This window comes from Ascidiella aspersa, chromosome 6, assembly GCF_963924565.1.
Source record: "Ascidiella aspersa chromosome 6, kaAscAspe10.2, whole genome shotgun sequence".
NCBI lineage: Eukaryota > Metazoa > Chordata > Ascidiacea > Phlebobranchia > Ascidiidae > Ascidiella > Ascidiella aspersa.
The window spans coordinates 28,763,314-28,789,964 of record NC_139452.1 but is presented as its reverse complement, the minus strand read 5'-3'; the positions used below and the strand labels follow the sequence as shown (position 1 = coordinate 28,789,964).

The window sequence follows — 26,651 nt, the reverse complement described above, 5'->3', positions numbered from 1 at the left end:
CACCATTGAGCAAAAACACTGCTAGTGTGCCGCGGCACCCCGATTTGGAACCACTGCCCTAATCATTTAACAAGCCTATTTTTTATTTATTAATCTGCAAATAATGTACTTTAGGACTTAGGGTTTACCTAATTACCTCCAATGTAAATTTATCTTTCGTACCTAGTAAATTGGTAAACGGCTGGCCAAGCAAAAGACGGCAATCAAGTAAAATCAACGTTTTTTGCTTGCAGCATTTTCATGAAAGCGAGTTTCCAAAACCTTGTTTTGCATTCCTCTTGACTCATGGTTCCAATTATCCACTGTTTACTGTTTGTATTGCTAACTAGTTTTTTGGTATGCTTCGTTTTGTTTACTTCCTAAAACTAAGAAAAAGCTATTTTGGCGAAACATGATACATCTTATAAAAAGGCTAACTTTCACTACGACAGAAAAGTCTAAAGAATTTTTAGTTTTTTTGTAATATTTTTAGTTTTTTTGTAATAGTATTTATTTTGCATGAGCATGAAAACCGGAAAAAGGAAACCGAAAAAGGTTTAAGCAGTGGCGTAAATTATTAAGTAAGCAAAAAAGAAAAACTTGCAATAGAAGTAAGTGAAAGAAAGAATCACTTTAAAAGACAGCAAAAAAACCCAGCAAAATAAAAAGAACCTATATTCGACGTCACAATTGTCAACAATGGGCTTTGTTTTCACTTGACAATATGCTGATAATATTTGGTAAAAACCGGAAAAAGTATGTTTAGGAAACTCAATGCAACAGTAAAAAAGATTGCCAAAAGATTATAAGGACCCCTTAACAAGCAATCTTAGGCTTAAAAGTTTTTTATTTTCAGATTATAAAAGTAAGCTAATCGTTCCCGAAATTTGGCCAGCTATTGTACGTAAAAAAGAATAATTTTGCTAAATATTTGCAAATAAATACTAAAAAAGGCTACATTACTGAAGCTAAATGGATTATTTCGTCTTTAAACACGGATTATTTTCTACTCGGCACTTCTGCATTGCTACACACTGTAAAAGTAAGTGTATTATGTAGGCCAGTGTTGTAAATTTATATTTTTGGGGCTGTTTACAATTGGTTTGGTTTACATTAATATGCAAATGAAATAAAAGTGTGGTAGGATTCTAGACCAACGCCATATTATTAAACAACTAAAACTTGACCCACCCTCGCCCAAACACTAACCCAAATATTGTACGTTGATTTAATAATTGTTTGAACGCTGTGGTTGGATTCCAGACCAGCGCCAATTAAAAAAAAAGCCTGAAATAGAACGTTGGATTGCAAAACGTGGCTAAAATGTGAAACTTAATTTCTAATCGGATAGCAATTGGTATCACGGTAGCAGGGGCGGATACAGGGTAATTTTAGGATGGAAGGGTATAATATTTTTAGAGATTTTGTCACAAATTACGTAATAAAATGACGTCATAAAACCAGCAATCAGCGCATTTTTAAACTAAATTTGGTTTAAAATAGAGTATGATGATGGCAATGGCCTTCAAGCTACATAGTTTCAAACGAGTACAAATGCTATCACTTGGTAGTCGGTATCGTTATACAATTTCAGGCAGTTATTAGGCTTCCTATATAACGCTTTTTAAGCTATAAAGTCTTGTTCAAAAGATATATATAGACCAGTAACAGTATCTGATGATGATACAAGTGCATATAAAAACGTCCTTAATAAAAATATGATGTCGATTTAATCAACTTATTCGGATCTTTATCCAGATCTTATCCATCCATATTATAGAGCTCATTGTTGACGATTATTCTTTCTGTTTCGTCATTTTCGTTGTTTTCTTGAGGTGGTTCAATGTTGTCGGCCATTGCGTATGGGTTTTCCATTATGACTTGTCCGTTCGCTGTGTCAAATCTCACAACAGTGTCTGGTTTCTCTTCTTTGTTTTTGCGCCTGAACCTGTAAACAGTTAAAAACGTTTTATAAGCAAAAATGTCAAAACTTACAAAAATATGGCACAATGAATATTCTTAAGACTTTCTTGTCTTTGTCAAAGTCCGTCATTTAAAAGTTCTAGTTAGTCATTTAAACGAGAAATCTATTAATCAAATAACTTAAACTTAAAAATGACCGACTTTGACCAAGACAGGAAAGTCTAAAGAATATTTACTTCAACTTAAAGTCATTGTTTTTATTTACGTGTAATGGCGAGGAGGTAACTTCATATTTTACGCATTCAGTTTGCCATGATAAAACGAATTTATCATTCTGGAATACAGTAGGGATTTCCGACACTTGACATAATATTCCAAGACCGAAACCCGCCTATTTTGCACAAAATTTCCAATCCGATATAAAATTACGTCATTATTATGTTGAAACCAACAAGATATATGAAATCGAAGCGTTTCAAGGTTAATCGGCTTTAATTTGCTGAGTTTTGAAGTGTATCTACCTCCAGGTGTTAACCATTTTTGTGTAAAAACTTTACTTTTCATGGTTGAAATTCCTATATCATATTGGTTTCAGCTCATATTGTTGCTTGCTTATCGTATTTAATGCCTTGCTTGCATAACCGGAATATTGCCTATTCAGCGCTATTAAAGAGCCGTTGGTAATTGTATGGGACCTTGAAACAAGCAAGAATTTATTTTTGACTGGGAACGTCAAGGCAATTCTTTAAATACTTAAAAGTATAATATTGGCTTAAGAAACTGATAGGCAATTGTTTAAAAACACATAAAATACTTTTTTGGGGGGAACATATGAGAAATTGAATAAAAATGCAAAAAATATTGTTTGGGCAACGTATCTGTAATTCTTTTAAAACACCAAAAATATAGGTAATTTATTAAAAACGCAAAAACTACCTTTTGTTTGTCTACAGTGCAAACAATTTGTTTCTTTCTAAACGTGAAAAGACCTAGCCATCCCCGATCAGTGATTTTCAGTGGTACACGAAACAGCGAGTGCTATCTAGTATGATTTACCTGCGAGTAGCGATTTTCAGCAATATTCCAAGATATGTGAGAGCGAGTAACACGGCAAGTACAATAGCTGCGGTTAAGTAGATGGTAACCTTCGATGATGCAGATGCAGGTGGTATCTTGGATTCTGTGTAAACAGCAACAGTTTAATTACGGTTTTATTGATCGTTCAGACGACCAGACGTGTATTGTTTGTTTCTAAGATTTTACAAAACGTGCGACCCTAGAGAAATAACGACGTAAAAAACGTCTATTAAAAAAAAAATTCAGCTTGTGCGCATGAAAATGTTTTAAAAACTTTGCGCCGTTTTGGCGACAACAATAGCGTTGCCAATATTTGCGCAAAATGTGTTAGAAAATCTTCTTGGAAGTGGTTATTGGACCGGATCGTTCTTTTACGCTGGTACCCATTAGTGATTATATGTCGATTTGAACTATTTGATGTACGGGTTAATAATATTCTCCTCTTTTTTTTTCTTTTAACACATTTTTTGTTTTGTTTTTGTGTTTAGGATATGGCGTGTTACCATGCAATCCAACCATTATCTATAATTATAATCTAATCTATTTAAAGGCCTTACGAACTTTGGTCACCGACATATCGAAATATCGAAATATATAGCTATAAAGCACGCAATACCAACTGCATAGACATAAGGGTTTATAAATGCAATTTGTAGGCTAAAATGCGCTAGAAAAATTATTAAATCTAAAAATCATTTTACATCCTCAGTTAAATGTTATTAAAAGTAAAGAAAAAATATATATAAGTACGCTGTTTAACAAAAAGCGTTAAACGTTCAGCTGTGTTTCGAGCAGTAATTTAAACGACGTTAACCTGTAAACGGAGATGAAAAACTTCCCGTGTTTTCTTTGTTCAGTGGAGTTGTTCCCGAGACATTGGAAGTTGAATTTCGTAATTTGGTCGTCTCGGTTGTGCTCATTGTCGTAGCAACTTCCAGCTGTGGTGTAGACCTGCTTTCCGGATTGGATTTGCAACGGAAAAAAGCGTAGTAGAAACGCACGTTAAAACCAGAGTTGTTGATTTTGAGGGTCGGCGGCCATCGAGAAACGAATTCAGGGGTCTTTAGGCAAATGTCGGTTTCTGTGTGGTCCGATTTGCACTTGGATGATTTATTGTATGCATATACCCCGCACCATTCTTTTCTAGTGCGGTATGTGATTCCGCTGTAGTTAAATGAACCTATAAGCAATAAAACTCAAAGTTTAAAAACCAGCGTAAAATTAGAATCAGACATTTTTTTTTAAGGAATATGTATTTCGCCTATACTGGCATCGTCAGTTCCTATAAGTAAGGTAAAATACAAGTCTTTTTATCTTACAAATGCAGTTGATTGTCTTTAAATTTGCATTGTGAAAAGTCATTATGCATTACCGTCAGAAGAAAATAGGGGAATCCCTAAGTTAAAATATCAGTATCCCCCATGTTTGATTTCTGGACACGCCCCTGACTAGATATTAGCCCAATTTTGGTCTTATTTCGAACTGTGCTGGCATCGTCAGTTCCTATACATAGCAAAGCAATAATAAAATTAATAAAAAAAGTCAAAAAACATTTTTTAATGAAAACATTTAACAAAAAAAGTCAAAACAATCACCATAAACCTTTAAGCAACGACAGGATTATTGCAAAGTCTTTGTATCTTACAAATGTATATGATTGTCTTTGAATTTGCATTGTGAAAAGTCATTTATTTCCGTCAGACAAAAATAGGGGAATTTCCTAAGTTGAAATTCCGGTGCCCCTGTTTGATTTTCTAGATACCCCCCTGACTTGTTATTAGCCCTATTTTGGTCTTATTCCGAACTGTGTTTTATTGCAACGTTGACTTTGATTTTTTCGAGTCCGTTTAAATACGCTAAATGCTCATCCGCACTTACTGTTCTGGTTTGGTAGCGTGACATTCAAGTTGGCTTTTGCGCTTTTATTTTTATTTGCAACGTGCACAAACTTCAATGCGAAGAAGTAAGCGTGCTTTGCCGTCCAGTTAAAGGTGAATTCGAACTTGCCGTCGTTACTGTTAACTTTGTGTCCCAGTCGCTTGTCCAAGTATTGTTTAGCTGTTTCGGCCAAAGACACACCTAAAAAAACAAGAAAACTTTTTAATTTGTTCTCGTCCCGAGACGAGTTTAATGGTCCCGAATAGACCTAGACCAATTTCGTGCAAATGCACAGACAAACTTGATTTGTTAAATAGGTCTGACTCCCAAAACAGATAAATGTAATGACATATTGTTAGATTTTAAAGAGGAAAACTTGCAATTTCCTACTTTAATAAACAAAAATTGCTCATCATACTGTGCGTTCATTAAGCTAAACAAAAAACTATCTTTACACCCTTGCTTTAGTCCGTTAACTTGCATGGTACTAGTTCGATCCAAATCTAAGATAGTAATTAAACAGCGCTCAGCAGAATTTAGTAAAACCCGCTAGTCCGATCCACGCAAATATAGGCGCGGAACGTGGGTGTGCAGACCGTTTTTGACGCTCTGAAGTGCTAGCAGGGCGTCAACTCCCTAGAATTTGACCAAGTTACGGCCGCAATTTGTGTGCAAAATTAATATCAGACGCCCAGTTTTTTTAGTTCACCAAAAGTCTTCAAAAGTTTTCCTGAATTACCACTACGTAGGAACAAGGTCATTGAACCCTAAAACTATATCTTTTGATTTTACTGAAGTGCAATTTTTTTCGGTCTAGTATTGCGTTTTGCCCATTTTCAAGAAAACTTTTTTAGGCTAATATCGCTTAGAAAAAGTTACACTGTGGTAAATGGGTTGTTTCTGTAATAATGTGCAACAGCGCATTAGCTGTTATCTAACAACTGTCACATGACTTATGTAAATAATAATCATTTTTTCACTGGTTCGAAAATAAACGCCCTGCAATTTGAAAGTTCGGCGACAATGCAATTATTTATCCCACAAAAAATTATTTTGCTCCATATGCCAGTATGACTATACATTTACTGCCGAACGTTAAATAGATTCCGGTTAACTTTTATTTGTTAAATTCACCATTCAATCTTACAGTAACTGTCCTAAACAGTGCAATATAGATAACTAAATTGTTCTTTTCAACATATATAGAGAATTAAGATGTTACTTACAAGCAATGGCCCAAAATATGGCAAAATACTTCATTTCGTCCGGTAAATTCTGTGGACCAGTATAGTTAAAGACTTTCTACAAAATATAAAATGTTCTTCATTCTGAAAGGCAGTAATACCACAATGGGTTAAGTTTTCGGATTGATAGTGTTCATACATGTCTCGCATGCTTGCCTTCTTGCAATCGGATAAGCTATTTTCAAAATTTACAAAAACGTTCGCGGCAGGCACACAGTTCAAAAAGCACTGATTCATACACTTGGGATAACCGAAAATCAGTCAATCAATCAAGTGTTTTAGTACAAGCAAAGTCATGTTAAGAAGATCTAAGCTTACACACATATACACGCATGTGTATGTTTCTATGCTTCAGCCTATACTAAACTATAGACTATTTCTTTTTCACTTCATTGTTTCTTATTGAACCACTGCCTGCCCTGTCGCTCTACGAAACCTTTTAGTTCCTTCTATTTTTAAAGCAACGAACCATTGGCGCACGTGTTTCCGCTGCCTGATCATCGTTAGGTGGGTGGAGAAACTCTCAAAGGCCACTAAGTAAAAAAACCCTTTAAACACAACTAGGGTTGCAACTCTTGGGATTAGGGGGTATAGAATATAAAAGTCCTTACAGAAGTAGGTGTCAATTTCAACATAGTTAATTGGGGATAGTTTATCGTCGTGCCATCTTAACAGCAAAACCAGCATCATAAAATTAATACCGTAGCAAATTTGGTTTCTGAACTTTATGACGTTATTTCTTTAAGATGGATTCATCCCTGGTTCCGTCACGGTGAACCTTTAACCATGTCTCGGGTTGCGCTAATCATCACAATTTGTTGAAAAGCAAAGTCCAGTAGTCTTTTCTTCGAGTAAGTGCAACGCATAGTTTCCTTCAGGTTTGTTTATATTTAGCTACTCCGCAAGAAGTCAACGAAGATTTACGAAGTTTCGGTTGTGTTAGCGGTTCATATCAACTGCGAAACTTTTCAACAGCAAATTTGCATAAATGATAGTTTTGGGTTAAAATCAAATGGTTATTAATGGTGTTTAGGTGGTTCTCATTTTTTTTAACTTGTGGCGCACTTTCACAAAAAAACAGTACAATAATAACTTGCTTATCGCCCTCAATACACGTAAGCAAATTGTTAAGTACGAACTTTCGTTATTATCGACAATATGCCAAGAATAGAATCAAGGATTGGCTTAAAAACGTCAGGCGTTATAAAACACAGACGAATCATATGAGACTGTTAAGTGTAAAAAAGCAATTGCTGCCCCATCTCGCTTTTACCACTGCAATGGAGTTGCCATTTGATGACAAAAGTGATGGCTCCAGATTTTGACGTCTATATGAGATTCGTACACATGCGTGTAATTCGCAACATCTTTGCGAAGCTAGATTTTTTGATCTGGCGTGCTACAAAACGAATTCCAGAAATCTATTTGACGCATGTAATGCCATTCGCTTGGCTCACTACAAATATAAAAAAATACCTGGGAGGAGTGCAAGAACAAGCTTCGAAATTTTAAGGTATCGCAACTTGTTCATCGAAGGTGTTAAAAATAATCATATATAGTTGCCAAAATTGTTGTAGTTACGGAGCAAGGCTATATTTTAAGGGCTCGTTCGCCCCCTTGAATCTCTTAAAAAATCTCGGTAATACGAACAAATAAGGTTAAAGAAAATAATTACGGTAATAAGGCGTTCCACTCAACCAAAAACTTACAACGAATGTCAAAACTAAAACACAACACAATCTCCGACTGAGTTGCATATTACTTTAAGAACGTGCACATGGCCTTTCCAAATTGGATTTTTTGCCTATTGCAACTACGTAAATGCACAATATTTTCACGCGAATACATATTGGACATTTAATATGTTTTAGCCTTTTTCAATAAAATCGTTTAAACCCAAAGACCTCGTGTGTCCTACAACATCATTGAAAGTGAAAGTTTTGTCAACTTGAACGATTTAAAGGCGTTTCGCTTTGCGCAAATCGATAAAATCTTTGCAATGTAGCTTTTGTATAAAAAGTAACACCTTTTCAACCTCAATTTTAACAAAATAAACCCATGTGTGGTGTTTGCAAATTTACTGATGATTCACATAACTTTGTGACGTCATCTCTAAAAAAATTCATGCACCCCTTAAATGAAAATCCTGGATAATATCTCTCAATATAGAATGATAATATCTCTGAATATCGAAATGGCCTAATCCCTAATTTAGAATTTGGTAAACGAAACGATGTTTGTTTATCGAGCACTGGTAGGTGCGTACAGTTCGTTGTACACAGTCTGCTTTTCTCCAGTCAGTTCAGTTGCACCGTAAAGTACGTTGTCGACCATTTCTTTTTCCGAATCGGCCATCGAGTAAAGGTTGGACGCCGGTTCGTTTACGCCAATACGCGTGCTCGTGTCTTGACCTTGCTGGCAACCTTGTGCACTCCCGGCGCTTTGTTGTAGCATTCTGAAATGTGATCATTGTTTGAAAGGCAGCAAATTATAATTAGGATGCTGGTACATTCACTTAGGCGACATATCTAAACACATGTCTCTTTGCGTGGGACTTTTATTGTTTTGAAAGAAGTACATCCCACTTGCCTGCACTTAACGGCCAACACGGCCACTGCTACACTTGCAAACAGCAGAAGCACAGCCAGAACACTTATAACTGCTGCTGATGTTTGATAGTCTGAAAGAACGTTGCTTAAACCACCCGTCGTCGCCTGTTTAGTACTTTCCTGACCTGCAAAGATAAACATTGTCTTTCCAGCAGTTTATTTATTTTTTAAGTTTTGATAGTACTTAAATATTTATGCCGCGTTTTTTTACAGAAAAATGATTTATTCTAAATGAATTGTATCTGGTCCAGGGGTTGCATACATTGCTAGCATAATAGTAATATGACGACTAGGCTCTAGGGATGTCCGATACTAAAGTATCGCAATCCAACCCAAAACCAAATGCCATTATTACTAAGCTTAAAGCAAATTAGTTGAAAGGGATATTAGGCCCAGCTTTGCTTTTGTGTTATGAAGTTAAATTACATCTAGTTTTAACTCAGTATTAAAAACTACCTTTTTAACTAAAAATGGCTGCTTTGTATCGCAAATCATAGCAGATAAGCTTATTGTAACTGTGACCATGGCCTTTTGCCTATTTTATACGCAGATGCAAAAATATAAGTTGCTCTCCTCGCGAATTTAATTCAATGTATCAGCCGTCAGCACATTTTTTATAAAATAGTTTTACCCTAAAAAAAAGCAAAAAAGCCCATGGGATGCGTCTCGTTAAAACCCTTTAAAATAAAAGTTTTGACAAGTTAAACAATACAATCGGTGTTAGCTTTGCGCGAATCGATAACATCTTTGTAATGTAGCTTATATTAAAATGTACATCTCTACAAACAAAATAAACCAACTGTATGGCGTTCCTGAAATTTCTCCTTTATGACGTAACACTTAAACGTAACTTTGTAACGTCACATCGTAACATTAATTTGTGACGTCATTTCAGAGAAATAAACTCTCAAACAAAACACTCCTAGGCGCATGGTCATACCTGCTGGGTTGGTGACCTCGGTTAATATCCGGGTTGATAGCTGAGTAGTTACTGATTCCGACCCAGGCTCTTTATTCTGTATGACGTCAGTCACGTGATCGCTCGTCAAAGACTGCGTGGTGGTCATGTGACCTGTTGTGGTAGGTGTTAAAGCAGGGCATTGGACGAACGAGTACAGAAGCAATATCCTGACGTTTTCATCCAAGGCGTTGACTGAAATTTTCGGTGGCCATGTTTCGCTGTATTCTGTTACAGCTTTGCAGCTGCTTGAATAACTTGTGTTGAGTCTGCAGTTGGTCTGATTTTTTGCGATAAACACGCCGCACCACGGATTGCCATGTATTCCGGGTCTTCCAGTGTTGTTTGTAAAACGTTTTCCTAAAAACGTAAACGCATGTTCAACAACTTTTTTCGCCAAACTGCACCGGACGTTTCCCTCTATATTTTCCTATATAATCCTGCCTAACGGAACATGATCAAAATACCCCGATACAGCAAGTCGTCTTACACCAGGGATGGCGAACCACTGACCCGTGAAACCTTTTTATGACCCACATGTGTCTCTGCACCGGGTCTTTCCGCCATCTCATTAAATGTGTTCAAAACTAAAGTTCCAGTTGTATAGTTGTGAACCTACTCGAAAGAAAACCTAGTGTTTCCTAAGATTTATTTTAGACGTCTTGTTATGACGTAAATTTTTGACGTCATTTCTAAAAATTTCCATGCGTTATGGTAAGAAAATATTTCTACTTCCCTTTTTAACGTAAACTGTCAGGAAACATTGCGTTTGGGGCAAAACGTGCAAAAAGTTAGCGCACTTTGAAAAGATGTGCACATGTTAAAAATTCATCGACAATTAAAAAAAATTGTGCGCACGCGTACATACCAGGATGTCTCAAAATGTGTGCACACTCTTGCGCACATCGTAAAACAAGCTCCCTTCCCGTCTTTAGCAGCTAACAATTTGGGGAAGCCAAATCTGACTTATATAGATGATATATAACGTTGGTGTGGGGGCCTACTGACGACTCCTAAAACATGTTGCCTGACCTCAAAACGAAATGTAAATTATAAAACACGAAACTTGAAATGTCATTTTCAAGATTTAAGCCACAAATCAATTAATTATTAGCAAACATTTGCAACAATGCCTTAAGGTATTTTTATTGTTATTATAATTGAAATATCTTCTCGCCATTGTGTTTTTCAGCTAGTAAAGCATACGTACCGCTTGGTAGAATGATATGGATTGGGTCTTTAAACTTATTATTGAACAAAATATGTATTGTTAGCATAGAGTTATTGTCGGTTGCATTTAACGTCCATCCGCATGCTGGTGTATTCCTCAAGAAGGTGACCCCAAATCTGTCAGATGAGGTTCCGTTTTCACATGTCGCCTTACTTAACCTTGGTATGTCCATTTCTGAAGCAACAAAAGGTAGATTAAAAAAGTGTCAATACAACTAACTTCCTTCACCAAACGTGTACATTTTCAAGGGATGTGAAGACCCAAATAGATCTCATTAGTTTATATACAACGCGTTTCTGTTTTTAAAAAATAACTATGTTTTATTAATTAGTCGTTGCGCTGGACCCATATCAGCCCTTTACAGCTAATATATGCTCATGGGTCGTGACATTTGGTTTATTTACATTTTCGAGTTAGTTTCGAAATAATTTTTAGTGGAACAATATGGCGGTCTCTTTACTCTTACAAAACAGTATGACTTTTGATAATGAATTTCAAAGCCAAAAAGGTCAAGTAGCTTGATACCACTTGTATAACCTTCCGTTAATGTGACCTGTAACTGAAGATGATACACTTTCGCTAACATTCCAGATTCGTGCATAGTGTACCCACATACTGTCGCATGGTGTTTTTCCAAAAAGCGCAGAAAACAATAGATTAATTGCCACTGTAAAGTAAAACTCTTACCTGCTAATAGCAGCAATACTAATAGTATTGGCGAAAGCAACCGACACTTAGTCCAGCTATAAGGCAGACAAGAAGGCATTTCTGTGTTTTTGCCCACGGAGTCTTGTTCTACAGCAACGCATTTAAACTAACTGACATGAACCATTTGCCTCTTGTTGCGTTGCTGCGTTTCCTTTTGTTAATTTATGTGGGCTTGTGTAGGGCTACTAAATATAAAAATTGTGTGCAGCTGTCTACACTATTTGTGTGTGGTGCTACTTAAGAAAACACACACATGAGCTGGAATTAAACATTTGTATTCATCTGTGTCGTGACGTGAACAACTATTTTTTTTAGTCGGTGCTGTAAGCAGGGCTGCGGAGTCGTCCGATTCCGGCTGAAAGTGCGATTTCGTCGAAACCCAAGTCCGGCTCTTGACTCTACAGTCTGTATTGCGCCAATTACGTAACTAAAAACGTTGAATATTCAGCTCCACTTATAGGAGTATCATACAATCCATCCACTCACAATATATGGTTGGAAAATATCCACCATATGTTCTTCCGCCTTTACAACTTACAGTTGACGGACATATCAGTTCAAAATTTGGTACTGCGCATCCAGCAAAACATCCGACTCGGTCGAGTTCTGAGTCCGACTCAGCAGCCCTGGCTGTAACGACAACCTGATATTGGTTAGCGAAGCTTAATTTTAAATTGGGTTCAGGCTTGAGAGATTTAATTTCTGTGTGTGTGGCCTGAGAGATTCTCCAATGGGCCGCGGAACTTTGTGTTATTTCGGAAAATTGGCGGTGCTTAATACAAATACGCATGCAAACAAGTAGGCGAGATTTAAATCAGGGTTGTCATCAAGTCTTTGAATCTTTGAATCTTTAAAGTCGTTAAATGTCTTTGAATTGATTTGTGCATTAAAAGGTTTTTCACTTAAAACCTTGTGTTTTTCCAAAAGTCTTTGAACAGTTTTTGCCTTTATTCTATGTCAAGCTTAAGTTAGTGCTAAATAAGTTCGTTTAAAAAAACACCTTTTTAACTATTTTTTATTCTGTTGACCATATAATTGATACCGTTTACTTTGTTAAATAACTTATATATAGCTCTTTGGGACGTACTTTTTAAAGCAAGACGCATTTACCCAAATACATCCCAAATTTTCGGCGAAAAGAACTTCAGTTCAGGCTTAAATAAGTTTGGCTGTTTCGTGTAAATCCTATCCCCTCAATATTTTAAGTCTGTGTTTTTTAGTTTTAAATTCTTCAATCGGACAAAGTGAACACCATTTTTACCCTTGATCTTAAACTGCCTTTCTTTGATGACCAGTGGTCAATCTAAAAAAATCATTTCGTTCCCAATGTTTTCCTAAACGTAGACAGTAGACACCTCATAACCACGATTTCTTTAAACAGCCCACCTACACGTAAATACGTGTTGTTGACTCTTGTTCGCCATATCACAGTACACCCAAACACCACTTAATTAAAGATAACACGTTTAGCAGTAACGCTACTGCATTTCTGGAGCATAATGGTTGGAAGTTGTAGTTAAACGTACTAAGAATATTACAGATACCTACTTTTGTATGGGTCTATATATTTTTACTATGCCCTGTATTTATGTTTTATTTATCATTAAAAAAATTCAATGGCAAAATAGGGATATCTGTTGGATGAGTTAACAAAAGGTTTGAATTTAAATATGTTTTACGTTTTGACCAAATATTAATTTAAACTTTTATAATAATTATATCTAGTGATCATAAAATAGACAGTTTGCAGTGTGACTTCGGCATTGTTTCTAAATGTTTTAAACACAATCAAAACCAAACCCATGTTTCGCTCGTTAACTGTGTTATGATGCTTTACCAACAGTTGTTTATCCTAGCAACAGTATGTTGTCTTTAATTACACATCTAACAAAAAGCGGCGTAATCTAAGGTGGGCGTTGGCATAACGCAGAAGTCACCAAACTACAGCCCAAGGGTCAAATCTGTCCGCAGAGTTAATTCTACAGGCCCACGGCATATTTCCTTAATGAATTACAGTTGAAAATGTTGTTAATTTCACAGTTAACTTTAAAAAAAAATTAACACAAAAATAATAGGGCTCTAGACCACAGTTGCACAATTATCTACATTTTCTTTGTTTAACGATAGTCAGGTTATTAAAGTTCGACGCATACACCGCCAGTGTCAAACCTTACCGTTATCCAACCCTTTATTTAAAACGTTTTGGTGTTTAATTTCACCCAATCTCCTATTATTCTTGATTAATCCTGCCAAGCAGGAAATTCCTTTAAATAGACCGATGTTCATTGTGTTGTCTTGTTCTCACTTAAGCACGTTAAGGAAACAAATTACAAGGCGTTATTCTAACAGGTTTTCTATAAAAGTGAATGCTACCGATCCTGTACCCGTTTCAAACTTTTTTTAGCTTGCGGTACAAATAAAAAGGTTCGCGGAACATTTTCATAATACAAGAATTTAATAGCTCGCCATCATCCCCTAATTCAGGGAAAGGCATTGGTCAGATATCCCAATGTTAGTAGTTGTGTGATTGATAGCGTTTCGAGTAATGCATGCTGGTCTGTATGTCTATTATTAGTAATAGAAATAGGTTATCTAGTCCGTCTGAAGTGGTTGTTTGATCAACGATAACGTCAGTCGATCAATCACATATATTCATGCAATCAGACTAGAACCTGTGTTTTTTTGCCATGCTCCCCTCTGAGCCTGTGCTGCTCAATTTGTAGAGCGACAGTCTCCGTGTCGCCAGGGTCGTGGATTTCGAACCTCTCCACAGACTAGTTTTACAAACAGTATGCAGTATGGTGCTATGGTTGCTTCTCGACTCCCCTTTGAGCCTGTGTAGCTCAATTGGTAGAACAACGGTCTGTGTATGGCCAGAGACGGTGTCGGGATAGGTTATGCTTATTAATTACCAAAACTTTCGCGACCAATTAGGAATCTCTCACAGATTGAGAATAACTGGCATAAAGGGTAAACGTCACGGCAAAGCAACACAGCTTGTCGCTAAAAATTGCTAAATCGCAACATTTGTCATCCCATGTAGTCATCGGCACATTTCAGCCTTCACAAAGGCCGTTGACTAATTCATCGCAGCATATCTTATCCTCTTACTTCCTTGTGCTGTATAGCCGCAATTACTGTTTCGTATACTTGCAATGCAATTAAGTTGTACGCTTGGCTGAAATTGCAGTACACTGTTCACTACAAGGTTTTCTTTGCGTTGTTCTTTAAAGTGCTTTACAATTACCATTTCATTCAAATTTCATTTACATTTAATAGAAATGCATACATATGTTCCATATTATAATGGTATTTTAAATTATTTTGTTTTCCGGCATTTCTAAAAAAAGCATGTTTTGTATCAACAACCTTGGTACGCTATTCGTCTAGATTTAGGAGGCCCTTATAAAAATACCTTGATTAACTTTATAACTATGCACTCTTGCAGTCCTGGTTTTTGCTGACAAATACCTTTTAGGTAATTTGGAAATGCACTGAGTCAATGTTTTGATGCTGATTTGTTTAATATGACATAATATTATCAAAATGAAAGCGAAATTGAAAGAATGGCATAAAAATGAACACACCAAAACGGTGCATAAAACCGACGTTTTGCGCCAACCGACTGTTGGAGACGAATTCAAGGGGTCACGTGTTCATTAGCCATACCCCAAAAGACTGTATTTTTGCCTATTTTAACTATGTAAATATAAAAGTATAACAAAAACCGTTTGTTTACATTTGCGAGAATCCATAACATTCTTGTAATGTAGCTTTAGTTTCGAAAGTAAAGCCTCTCCAACCCCGAAACCTAACGAAATAAACAAATTAGACGTAACTTTGTGGCGGCACGTTAGGGCGTAACTTTACAAAACAATAACCCCCAAACAAAAACTCTTGACCCGCGGCTGATATGTGGAAAATGTTTAAGGTTGAAAAGTATTGTTTCAGGTACTCGCTTTTTATAAACTGTCAAAAAGCAAAATACTGTATTTTGTACAAAAAAGGCAGGAAAAGGACAACAACTGAACGACTTAATCATACCAATTACACTATATACAAACTGAAGATAACCAAGTGATTTACAAAAAAGCGTCGAAAGTTGTTAAAATTTAACACATTTCCTGTTATCATCTCTGTGATTAAGTCGGTCGATCTAGATTGTGTACAGTTCGTTGTCTACCATTTCTCGTTGCCCATTTGCTGCTGGATTATTCGATTGCGAAGGAGCTGTGGCCATTGTGTACACATTGTAGTCGACTGAACGGCCGTTTCCGTTGGCTGCTGGTTGGTTGTTTGCGGGATTTCTTAGCTTCAATTTTCTGAAGAATATAATTAATTGTATAGTTTTAATTTTAGTTTCCATCTCTTGACGAACCCCCTTAATTCCGTACCAAAAAACAACAAAGCAAAACAATCGTAAGTTGTGGAGTTAAGAGTTGTTACACTATTCATTAAAAAGTTATTCGTAAATATTACAAAATCATAATTATCGGTCACCCAATCGTGTTTGGTCTCCGCAATACTTTACACCAAGTGCGCCACGTCCGTAGCCCCCCAAAATCGATCTAACCCAATTTTTATTAATTACTATCTGAATTACGACAGATTTAGAGTCACTGAACCAGGTCCGTTCAGGATTGCCTGGTCGGGAATACGGTTTGTACCTGTACTTGACGGCCACCACTACAAAAGCACCGACAGCGATGAGCAGTAGTGTAACAAGAACACCAGTCGCCACTGACATACTTCGCCCAATTGCTTCTTGTGCATTTTTGGAGTTGTTTTCTTGGGAATTCCCTGACGGGGTAGCCTCGGTAATGAATCCTAAAAAAGTGGTTCAAGTTGTTTTTTACTTAAATTTGTATTCACATGAAACTAGAGATGTTCGATAATTTATTCCGATACTCGATATTTTAGACAAAAAGTATCGCGACCCGATCCGATACAAAATGACGTCATTACTAAGCTCAAATAAGCAAAATAAATAAAATTAAAACATTCAATCGATTTTTTTAGGTTATTGGGTGAAAATGTGGTTAAGCGTTAAGAAGTTCAGTGGTTTGCATACCATTTTTTTATAAATTTACCTCTAAATGTAGAAATAACTTCGTTAATTCGCAAATCATGGTTTAAATTTCTATGGTAATTTGGTATCGGATCGGCACCGATACCACACTAATATCGGACGGGTACTGATATCACTATTTGCATTGATATCGTGTCCGATCCGATACTATCGGACATCCCTGTCTGCAACATTCTTTTAAATAACGCCGTTACGTATTTTTCCAACCTGTTGGTTTCTTGACATTTTCTGTAGGTGTTGGCTTTAAGGTGGTAGACGTTGTTAGTTTTCTTGTTGTTGTGGTTGTTGCAGTGGTGCTTTTAGGGCAGTCAAAAAAGCTGTATAGTACTTCCATTTCGTAGTACTTTACTTTAGTAGTAATCTTTGGCGGCCAAGTTACGATGGAAACCGCTGCTTTGTCACAAATGCTTGGGTAGGTTACGTTCTTAAGGCATGAACCCGATTTTTTCACGTACGCTCCACACCAAGGAGAATTTGGACTGATGTCATAATTTAGAGACGTACCTATTAGAAATACAAAAATATTATCTTTATATTGGTATATAATCGTTATTTTGTTTTGTTTTTAATAAACGGTTGATGTTTTCAAACGAGTATGCTTTACGTTTTGCATTAGAAACGAAAACAATGCAAATTAAAGTGATTAAATTTCAACCTTGAAACAACATGCTAGAAATAGGTTTTGGAATAAATCGTAAAGATCATAAGAATGTTATTAAATTTACAAGTATTTATTTGCATAGCATATTTAAAATTCGACACACCGCAAGGCATTTACCATTATTTAATTTAACGATTAAATTTTTCTTACGCTAGAGTAAATTTTAGTCTTAAATTCGAGGAAAAATACGTCAAAATTTTTTTCATCTGCGATTTTTGAGCATAATGATAACGTCATTTGTTTTCGGGTCGTTGGGCGATATTTTTTCCCAAATATCGGTATATTCAAACACTTCATACTTGCCATCTGGCAAGTTAACTGATTGGCCGCTGCTGTAATACGTGTTGCTCTTCTGAATCTTTATCCCCAAAACAGCATCATTACTGCTGTCGTTGTAATTAAATATCCAATCGCGTATGTTCCACTGATTGCTATATCTCCTGTATACAATCAGTCCAAATCTACTGGAAAGAGTTTTGCGGCTGGCAGCGGCACATGCCTGGTGATGAGCTGTGTACAGCAACACGAGATTCAGCAAAACGGCTTTTAAGTTGAGCAAACTCATTAAGAATTACCACTTTAATTACACATAAAATAATCCCTGCAAGGCCTAACAAGTGTAGCTACAAATCGTTAGTCGTTTCGAAATATAATGATTGGAGGTCGTAGTAAGACCTGGCAAGAATATCAAAGCCCACACAGAAGTACCTACTTCTGTATGAGCTTTGATATTTTTACTACGTAAGGCTTTTTGTTTTTCAAACTGGAGCCATTGTAGCTGCTCTGGTGATTGTGGTTTCAGGATATTGGTAAAACAATATGACGTTTCCAATTATACACTTCTACTAACGATTAAATAGGTTGACTCATTTTCGTTTGCAGATTCACGTACTTTGCAAGGCTAAAGCCAGTCAGTCTCTTCCGTGTAGCGTATATGTCGCTCTATCTGACGAATTGTACCTTTAACGACTTCATAAAATCCCAAAACATATGCATATCCCATACAATAAGAAGAAATAAACTATCGTTTGAAAACCAAATGCATTTTTTTCTATTCCCAGTTTTGTAATCGATATAGAAGTCTTAGTCGATTAAAAACCTTTTACAGTATTATTGGGCACAACTCTTGCGCCTTTTCATTGCAAATATATTTTTTCATTGGCAATTTTTTAAATAGTTTACCAAATCCTTTCACGCTGAAATCAAGTAATGTTACTTTAATTATGGAAATAACCATATCCAAATTTTTTGAATAGAAAGCGTGGCAGACGCGTAACTGCACTTGGTAGAATTGGTCATATTTTTCAATAAGACGACAGTCGTAGTCGTACAAAACCGGAGCTTTCTAACCCTTATTTTTTTGGCCTATTTAAATAACTTTCTAGCGATGGTTATCTTAATTTGTTAAGTTAGCTGATATACACATTGCTCATAATCACGGCAATTTGCGATAAGCAATTATAATGGAAGATTAGCTTATGTCAATTTTAACGAAATAAGAATCTGCAAATAAAAAATAATTTGTGTGATTAAACCAATCCAAATTTGTAAAAATAATTCGATTATGAAATCTGTGCCTTCCGCCGCGTTTTACCAAGTCCTGCCACAAGTATTGTGATATATTGGTTTTCTGGTTGTTTCCCTTTATTTTGTTGTAAGCATCTTAACAGATAAATAACTTTACATTACTTATTTGTTTCCTGCAACGACCGAACGGTTTTTGTTATTTACTTAAGGTTTATGCTGTACTTTGACAATTTAAAGTTGTTTTCGATTTTTTCGATTTTTTCGATTTATAAATACTGGTTGTCAAAACTTTTATTAGTTTTCGTGCTGTTACTTTTGCGTTAGTTGTTGTAGTAGATATTGTCTTTATGTGCTTTATTTTGAAAAGAAAGAAAATAGCTAATCCAATTTTATTGGCTGATTAACATTGCATGTTTGTCGGAATGACGCGCTATTTTACTTCAAGAACCACGGTCCTTCTTGCCTTTCCGTTGTTTTCTTATTTAGGATTTGGTTTTGATTCGACGTTCATGTTATTCTGATTTCTGTATTTTTGCTGTAGTCCCGTCTAATACCAATGTGGCAGTGGCACATCTATGTATAGCCAGCGGTTTAATACGTATAGCCACTTAAAATCGCCCACGCATATTTCGTGGACACACAGGCCAAACGTCACGGTAACCATTACGCTAATCTATCTGACGTTTTGAATTGTCAGATGTGTCAAATCTTGAAGTCATCGTCATGTGGCTCAATATCAGCCACAACAAAAGTCCTTAATTGATTGCGAAATATAGTTCTGCCAACTACACTTACTTCCTTATTGTCTACCCGCAATTGCAATACCGCACTTGGTATGCAATGCGAAACAATAGGATTGAAAGTATCGTTTGCACTTATGATTTCCATTTGCTTTTTGATTGGAATGTATTTGCGGCTGGTGAAATCATATAAAGCCATTTAAATTTTACACGGCTATTTGCAATTTGCAATACATTTATTTTCCTTTTTTTTTTTTTTGCTGTTGACAAGTTTTATTATTATATAGCGACACAATAAGGCGAGTGCGAAAGAAAAAAAAGAGGCGAGATAAAACACATGTCAGAAAGCGACGAATTAGCAGGAAGGCATTAAAATACAGTTGGGGATTCGGAGTAACATGAAGTGAGCGTTAAAATAGCCCTTGTCACTTGCAAAGAAAGTCGTTAATTTTATAATTCCGAATGGCGATAAGATGTTCCGATTTCTGAACAGATTTAACCATATTTAGGAACATATTGAAATTTGGCACGGATTCGGCGTACTTACAGCAGTAAATTATGAAACGCGCACACAACAACAAACAATTCAAAATGGTTTCAGATTGATCTGCCACAATACCAAACAACATATGAACAGGGTTAGGGCGTAAATCAATCAGAAGTTTCGCCGAGATCCAGGCAGTTACTTCTTCCCAGAAAGTTACTACTTTGGTACAAAAATAAAACACGTGCGCTACAGTTTCTAATGCATCGCACCAGGAAATATTAATTTAAACTTTTATAATAATTATATCTAGTGATAGACAGTTTACAGTGTGACTTCGGCATTGTTTCTAAGTCTTTTAAACACAATCAAAACCAAACCCATGTTTCGCTCGTTAACTGTGTTATGAAGCTTTACCAACAGTTGTTTATCCTAGCAACAGTATGTTGTCTTTAATTACACATCTAACAAAAAGCGGTTTGACGAAAACCGGATAGTACAGTGGCGTAGTACAATGTGGGTGGGCGTTGGCATAAAGCAGAGGTCACCAAACTACAGCCAGAGGGTCAAATCCGGCCGCAGAGTTAATTTTACGGGCCCACAGAATATTTCCTCAATTAAGATAAAGTACAGTTGAAATGTTGTTAATTTTAAACTAAACTTTAAAAAAGAATTAACGCAAAATTAATAGGCTCCCCTCAAAGCCTGTGCAGCTCAATTTGTAGAGCGACGGTCTCCGTGTCGCCAGGGTCGTGAGTTCGAACCTCTCCACAGACTAGTTTTACGAACAGTATGCAGTATGGTGCTATGGTTGCTTCTCGAATTGCTCCCCTTTGAGCCTGTAGCTCAATTGGTAGAACAACGGTCTGTGTATGGCCAGAGACGGTGTCGGGATAGGTTATGCTTTTTCAATTACCAAAAGTTTCGCAAATCACTTAGGAATCTTTCACAGTTTGAGAATAACTGGCATAAAGGGTGAACGCCACGGCAAAGCAACACAGCCTGTCGCTAATAATTGCTAAATCACAATATTTGTCATCCCATGTAGTCATCGGCACATTTCAGCCTTCACAAAGGCCGTTGACTAATTCATCGCAGCATATCTTATCCTCTTACTTCCTTGTATTGTATAGCCGCAATTACTGTTCCGTATACTTGCAATGCAATTAAGTTGTACGCTTGGCTGAAATTGCAGTACACTGTTCACTACAAGGTTTTCTTTGCGTTGTTCTTTAAAGTGCTTTACAATTACCATTTCGTTCAAATTTCATTTACATTTAATAGAAATGCATACATATGTTCCATATTAAAATGGTATTTTAAATTATTTTGTTTTCCGGCATTTCTAAAAAAAGCATGTTTTGTATCAACAACCTTGGTACGCTATTCGTCTAGATTTAGGAGGCCCTTATAAAAATACCTTGATTAACTTTATAACTATGCACTCTTGCAGTCCTGGTTTTTGCTGACAAACACCTTTTAGGTAATTTGGAAATGCACTGAGTCAATGTTTTGATGCTGATTTGTTTAATAGTTTGACATAATATTAGTAAAATGAAAGCGAAATTGAAAGAATGGCATAAAAATGAACACACCAAAACGGTGCATAAAACCGACGTTTTGCGCCAACCGACTGTTGGAGACGAATTCAAGGGGTCACGTGTTCATTAGCCATACCCCAAAAGACTGTATTTTTGCCTATTTTAACTATGTAAATATAAAGGTATAACAAAAACCTTTTGTTTACATTTGCGAGAATCCATAACATTCTTGTAATGTAGCTTTAGTTTCGAAAGTAAAGCTTCTCCAAACCCGAAACTAACGAAATAAACAAATTAGACGTAACTTTGTGGCGGCACGTTAGGGCGTAACTTTACAAAACAATAACCCCAAACAAAAACCCTTGACCCGCGGCTGATATGTGTAAAATGTTTAATGTTGAAAAGTATTGTTTCGGGTACTCGCTTTTTATAAACTGTCAAAAAGCAAAATACTGTATTTTGTACAAAAAAGGCAGGAAAAGGACAACAATTGAACGACTTAATCATACCAATTACACTATATACAAACTGAAGATAACCAAGTGATTTACAAAAATGCGCCGAAAGTTGTTAAAATTTAACACATTTCCTGTTATCATCTCTGTGTTTAAGTCAGTCGATCTACATTGTGTACAGTTCGTTGTCTACCATTTCTCGTTGCCCATTTGCTGCTGGATTATTCGATTGCGAAGGAGCTGTGGCCATTGTGTACACATTGTAGTCGACTGAACGGCCGTTTCCGTTGGCTGCTGGTTGGTTGTTTGCGGGATTTCTTAGCTTCAATTTTCTGAAGAATATAATTAATTGTATAGTTTTAATTTTAGTTTCCATCTCTTGACGATAATAAATCCTGCAGTACGTAACCGTTGTATAGTACCTTCTGACCTTATCGTTTTTTGCTAGTTTTACATTGCTTTTTCGTATCCATTTCTTATTTCAAAAATTTATATAAAACCGTTAAAATCTACATACTTTTTATCTACGCACTTTTTGTTTCCAATGATTGTAACTTTCAATATTGCCACTAAATTTATTTATTTTTGAGGGGCAGCTCGACTCGATGACCGAATGGTCCTTTCGCTGTCCTTGTGTTATTATTTATGTTATTTTGTTTTTTTCGATGTTTGCAAACATGCACAAAAATAAATTGAATCTGAATCTGAATCTGACGAACCCCCTTAATTCCGTACCAAAAAACAACACAGCAAAACAATCGTAAGTTGTGGAGTTAAGAGTTGTTACACTATTCATTAAAAAGTTATTCGTAAATATTACAAAATCATAATTATCGGTCACCCAATCGTGTTTGGTCTCCGCAATACTTTACACCAAGTGCGCCACGTCCGTAGCCCCCCAAAATCGATCTAACCCAATTTTTATTAATTACTATCTGAATTACGACAGATTTAGAGTCAATGAACCAGGTCCGTTCAGGATTGCCTGGTCGGGAATACGGTTTGTACCTGTACTTGACGGCCACCACTACAGAAGCACCAACAGCGATGAGCAGTAGTGTAGCAAGAACACCAGTCGCCACTGACATACTTCGCCCAATTGATTCTTGTGCATTTTTGGAGTTGTTTTCTAATAAATAAAATTAAAACATTCAATCGATTTTTTTAGGTTATTGGGTGAAAATGTGGTTAAGCGTTAAGAAGTTTAGTCGTTTGCATACCATTTTTTTATAAATTTACCTCTAAATGTAGAAATAACTTCGTTACCTCGCAAATCATGGTTTAAATTTCTATGGTAATTTGGTATCGGATCGGCACCGATACCACACTAATATCGGACGGGTACCGATATCACTATGTGCATGGACATCGTGTCCGATCCGATACTATCGGACATCCCTGTCTGCAACATTCTTTTAAATAACGCCGTTACGTATTTTTCCAACCTGTTGGTTTCTTGACATTCTCTGTAGGTGTTGACTTCAAGGTGGTAGACGTTGTTAGTTTTCTTGTTGTTGTGGTTGTTGCAGTGGTGCTTTTCGAGCAGTCAAAAAAGCTGTATGCTACTTCCATTGAGTAGTGGTGCCGCCTAGTTGAGTAGTAGTACATTTTAGTAGTAATCTTTGGCGGCCAAGTTTCTATGGAAACCGCTGCTTTGTCGCAAATGCTTGGGTAGGTTACGTTCTTAAGGCATGAACCCGATTTTTTCACGTACGCTTCACACCAAGGAAATCTTGAACTGAGGGTGTTACGAGTTAGAATCGTACCTGTGATAAATACAAATAAATTCACTTTAATTTGGTATATATAATCATTTTTTCTAATAAACGGTTGATGTTTCAACGGCTCGAACGAGTATGCTTTACGGTTTATATTTGAAACGAAAAAAATGCATGAAAATTAAAAGCCATACTGTAGCGGTATATACCAATAAGCATCATCCTTACCGTCTGGGAGTGTAACTGATTGGGTGTTGTAAAGCCTTGAGCTCTTCTGAAACTTTATTCCCAATACAACATCGTTACTGCTGTCGTTGTAATTAAATATCCAATCGCACGTCTTCCAACCATTCCTATATGTACTGTATGTAATCAGTCCAAATCTACTGGAAAGAGTTTTGCGGCTGGCAGCGGCACATGCCTGGTGATAAGCTGTGTCCAGCAACACAAGATTCAACAAAACGGTTTTCAGGTTGAGCAAACTCATCAGGAATTAGCACTTTAGTTACACAAAAAAAATCCTACAAAGCTAAACAAGTAAATCTACAAAACCGTTAACAAGTACAACTACAAAACAGTGTAGGCTTTTTGGAGCATAATAGCTGGAGATTGTAGTAAGACGTACTAAGAATATCAAAGCCCACATAGAAGTAGAGGCAGGTAGCACATTACTTCTGTGTAGGCTTTGATATTCTTACTACGTTCGGCTTTTTCTTTTTCAAACTGACGCCATTGTAGCTGCTCCGGCGATTGTGGTTTCAGGATATTGGTAAAACAATATGACGTTTCCAATTATACACTGCTACTAACGATTAAATAGGTTGACTCATTTTCGTTTGCAGATTCACGTACTTTGCAAGGCTAAAGCCAGTCAGTCTCTTCCGTGTAGCGTATATGTCGCTCTATCTGACGAATTGTACCTTTAACGACTTCATAAAATCCCAAAACATATGCATATCCCATACAATAAGAAGAAATAAACTATCGTTTGAAAACCAAATGCATTTTTTTCTATTCCCAGTTTTGTAATCGATATAGAAGTCTTAGTCGATTAAAAACCTACAGTATTATTGGGCACAACTCTTCCGCGTTTTCATTGCAAATATATTTTTTCATTGGCAATTTTTTTAAATAGTTTACCAAATCCTTTCACGCTGAAATCAAGTAATGTTACTTTAATTATGGAAATAACCATATCCAAATATTTTGAATAGAAAGCGTGGCAGACGCGTAACTGCACTTGGTAGAATAGGTCATATTTTTCAATAAGACGACAGTCGTTAGTCGTACAAAACCTGAGCTTTCGTACAAAACCTGAGCACCCTTTAAAAATATTTTGGCCTATTTCAATAACTTTCTAGCGATGGTGATCTTAATTTGTTAAGTTAGCTGATATACACATTGCTCATAATCACGGCAATTTGCGATAAGCAATTATAATGGAAGATTAGCTTATGTCAATTTTGACGAAATAAGAATCTGCAAAGAAAATAATTTGTGTGATTAAACCAATCCAAATTTGTAAAAATAATTCGAATATGAAATCTGTGCCTTCCGCCGCGTTTTACCAAGTCCTGCCACAAGCAGGGCTGGGGAGCCGGAGCCGGAGCTGGAGCCCGGAGCCCGGAGCTAAGCATTTTCTCTGGAGCCGGAGCCGGAGCCGGAGCCGGAGCCATTGTTATTATTTTTGTGGAGCTGGAGCCGGAGCCGGAGCCATTTTTATTATTTTTGTGGAGCTGGAGCCGGAGCTGGAGCCGGAGCTGGAGCCCTTTTTATTATTTTTGTGTAGCTGGAGCCATTTTTCAATTTGTGGTGTTAAAGCTAAGAAATTATATTTTGTTCCATCTCCAACGTTAGTGAGACAAAAGCAATTTTTAAAACTTGCCATTGAATAAGTGACTGGTGGCACCGGAGCTGGAGCCGGAGTCATTGGGTGTGTGTTTGATGGCTCCGGAGCTGGAGCCGGAGCCAAAGGATATGAGTTTTACTACTCCGGAGCTGGAGCCGGAGCCATTTAATAATTGCCTGATGGCTCCGGAGCTGGAGCCGGAGCTAATGCTATTTTACGGTGGCTCCCCAGCCCTGGCCACAAGTACTGTTATATAATGGTTTTCTGGTTGTTTCCCTTTATTTTGTTGTAAGCATCCTCTTAACAGATAAATAACTTCACATTCCTTATTTGTTTCCTGCAACGACCCAACGGTTTTTGTTATTTAGTTAAGCTTTGTGCTGTACTTCTTCCAGGACAATTTAAAGTTGTTTTCGATTTTTTCGATTTATAAATACTGGTTGTCAAAACGTTTATTAGTTTTCGTGCTGTTACTTTTGCATTAGTTGTTGTAGTAAATATTGTCTTTATGTGCTTTATTTTGAAAAGAAAGAAAATAGCTAATCCAATTTTATTGGCTGATTAACCTTGCATGTTTGTCGGAATGACGGGCTATTTTACTTCAAGAACCACGGTCCTTCTTGCCTTTCCGTTGTTTTCTTATTTAGGATTTGGTTTTGATTCGACGTTCATGTTATTCTGATTTCTGTATTTTTGCTGTAGTCCCGTCTAATACCAATGTGGCAGTGGCACATCTATGTATAGCCAGCGGTTTAATACGTATAGCCACTTAAAATCGCCCACGCATATTTCGTTGACACACAGGCCAAACGTCACGGTAACCATTATGCTAATCTATCTGACGTTTTGAATTGTCAGATGTGTCAGATCTTGAAGTCATCGTCATGTGGCTCAATATCAGCCACAACAAAGTCCTTAATTGATTGCGAAATATAGTTCTGCCAACTACACTTACTTCCTTATTGTCTACCCGCAATTGC

At 36.6% G+C, this 26,651-nt stretch overlaps 2 protein-coding genes and 2 long non-coding RNA genes across 4 annotated transcripts; all 4 read right to left on the bottom strand.

Moving 5' to 3' along the window:
* Window positions 1-517: 517 nt before the first annotated feature.
* LOC146141159 (uncharacterized) lies at window positions 518-6,187 on the bottom strand. Its single transcript, XM_083392275.1, has 5 exons — window positions 6,084-6,187; window positions 4,858-5,058; window positions 3,794-4,159; window positions 2,959-3,082; window positions 518-1,927 (listed from the first exon to the last, which is right to left on the bottom strand). The coding sequence occupies exons 1-5, from the start codon at window positions 6,115-6,117 to the stop codon at window positions 1,741-1,743; spliced, it is 912 nt and encodes a 303-aa protein (XP_083248401.1). The 5' UTR covers window positions 6,118-6,187; the 3' UTR covers window positions 518-1,740.
* A 1,844-nt stretch (window positions 6,188-8,031) lies between these two features.
* LOC146141158 (uncharacterized) lies at window positions 8,032-9,801 on the bottom strand. The gene is made up of 3 exons (XM_083392996.1): window positions 9,651-9,801; window positions 8,691-8,835; window positions 8,032-8,556 (listed from the first exon to the last, which is right to left on the bottom strand). The coding sequence occupies exons 1-3, from the start codon at window positions 9,775-9,777 to the stop codon at window positions 8,343-8,345; spliced, it is 486 nt and encodes a 161-aa protein (XP_083249122.1). The 5' UTR covers window positions 9,778-9,801; the 3' UTR covers window positions 8,032-8,342.
* A 94-nt stretch (window positions 9,802-9,895) lies between these two features.
* On the bottom strand, window positions 9,896-11,685 carry LOC146141157 (uncharacterized). The gene is made up of 3 exons (XR_014501282.1): window positions 11,587-11,685; window positions 10,879-11,073; window positions 9,896-10,028 (listed from the first exon to the last, which is right to left on the bottom strand). It is a non-coding gene; the product is annotated as an uncharacterized LOC146141157 (long non-coding RNA).
* Window positions 11,686-15,759: 4,074 nt separating this feature from the next.
* Window positions 15,760-16,392, bottom strand: LOC146141156 (uncharacterized). Its single transcript, XR_014501381.1, has 2 exons — window positions 16,275-16,392; window positions 15,760-15,929 (listed from the first exon to the last, which is right to left on the bottom strand). It is a non-coding gene; the product is annotated as an uncharacterized LOC146141156 (long non-coding RNA).
* Window positions 16,393-26,651: the final 10,259 nt, after the last annotated feature.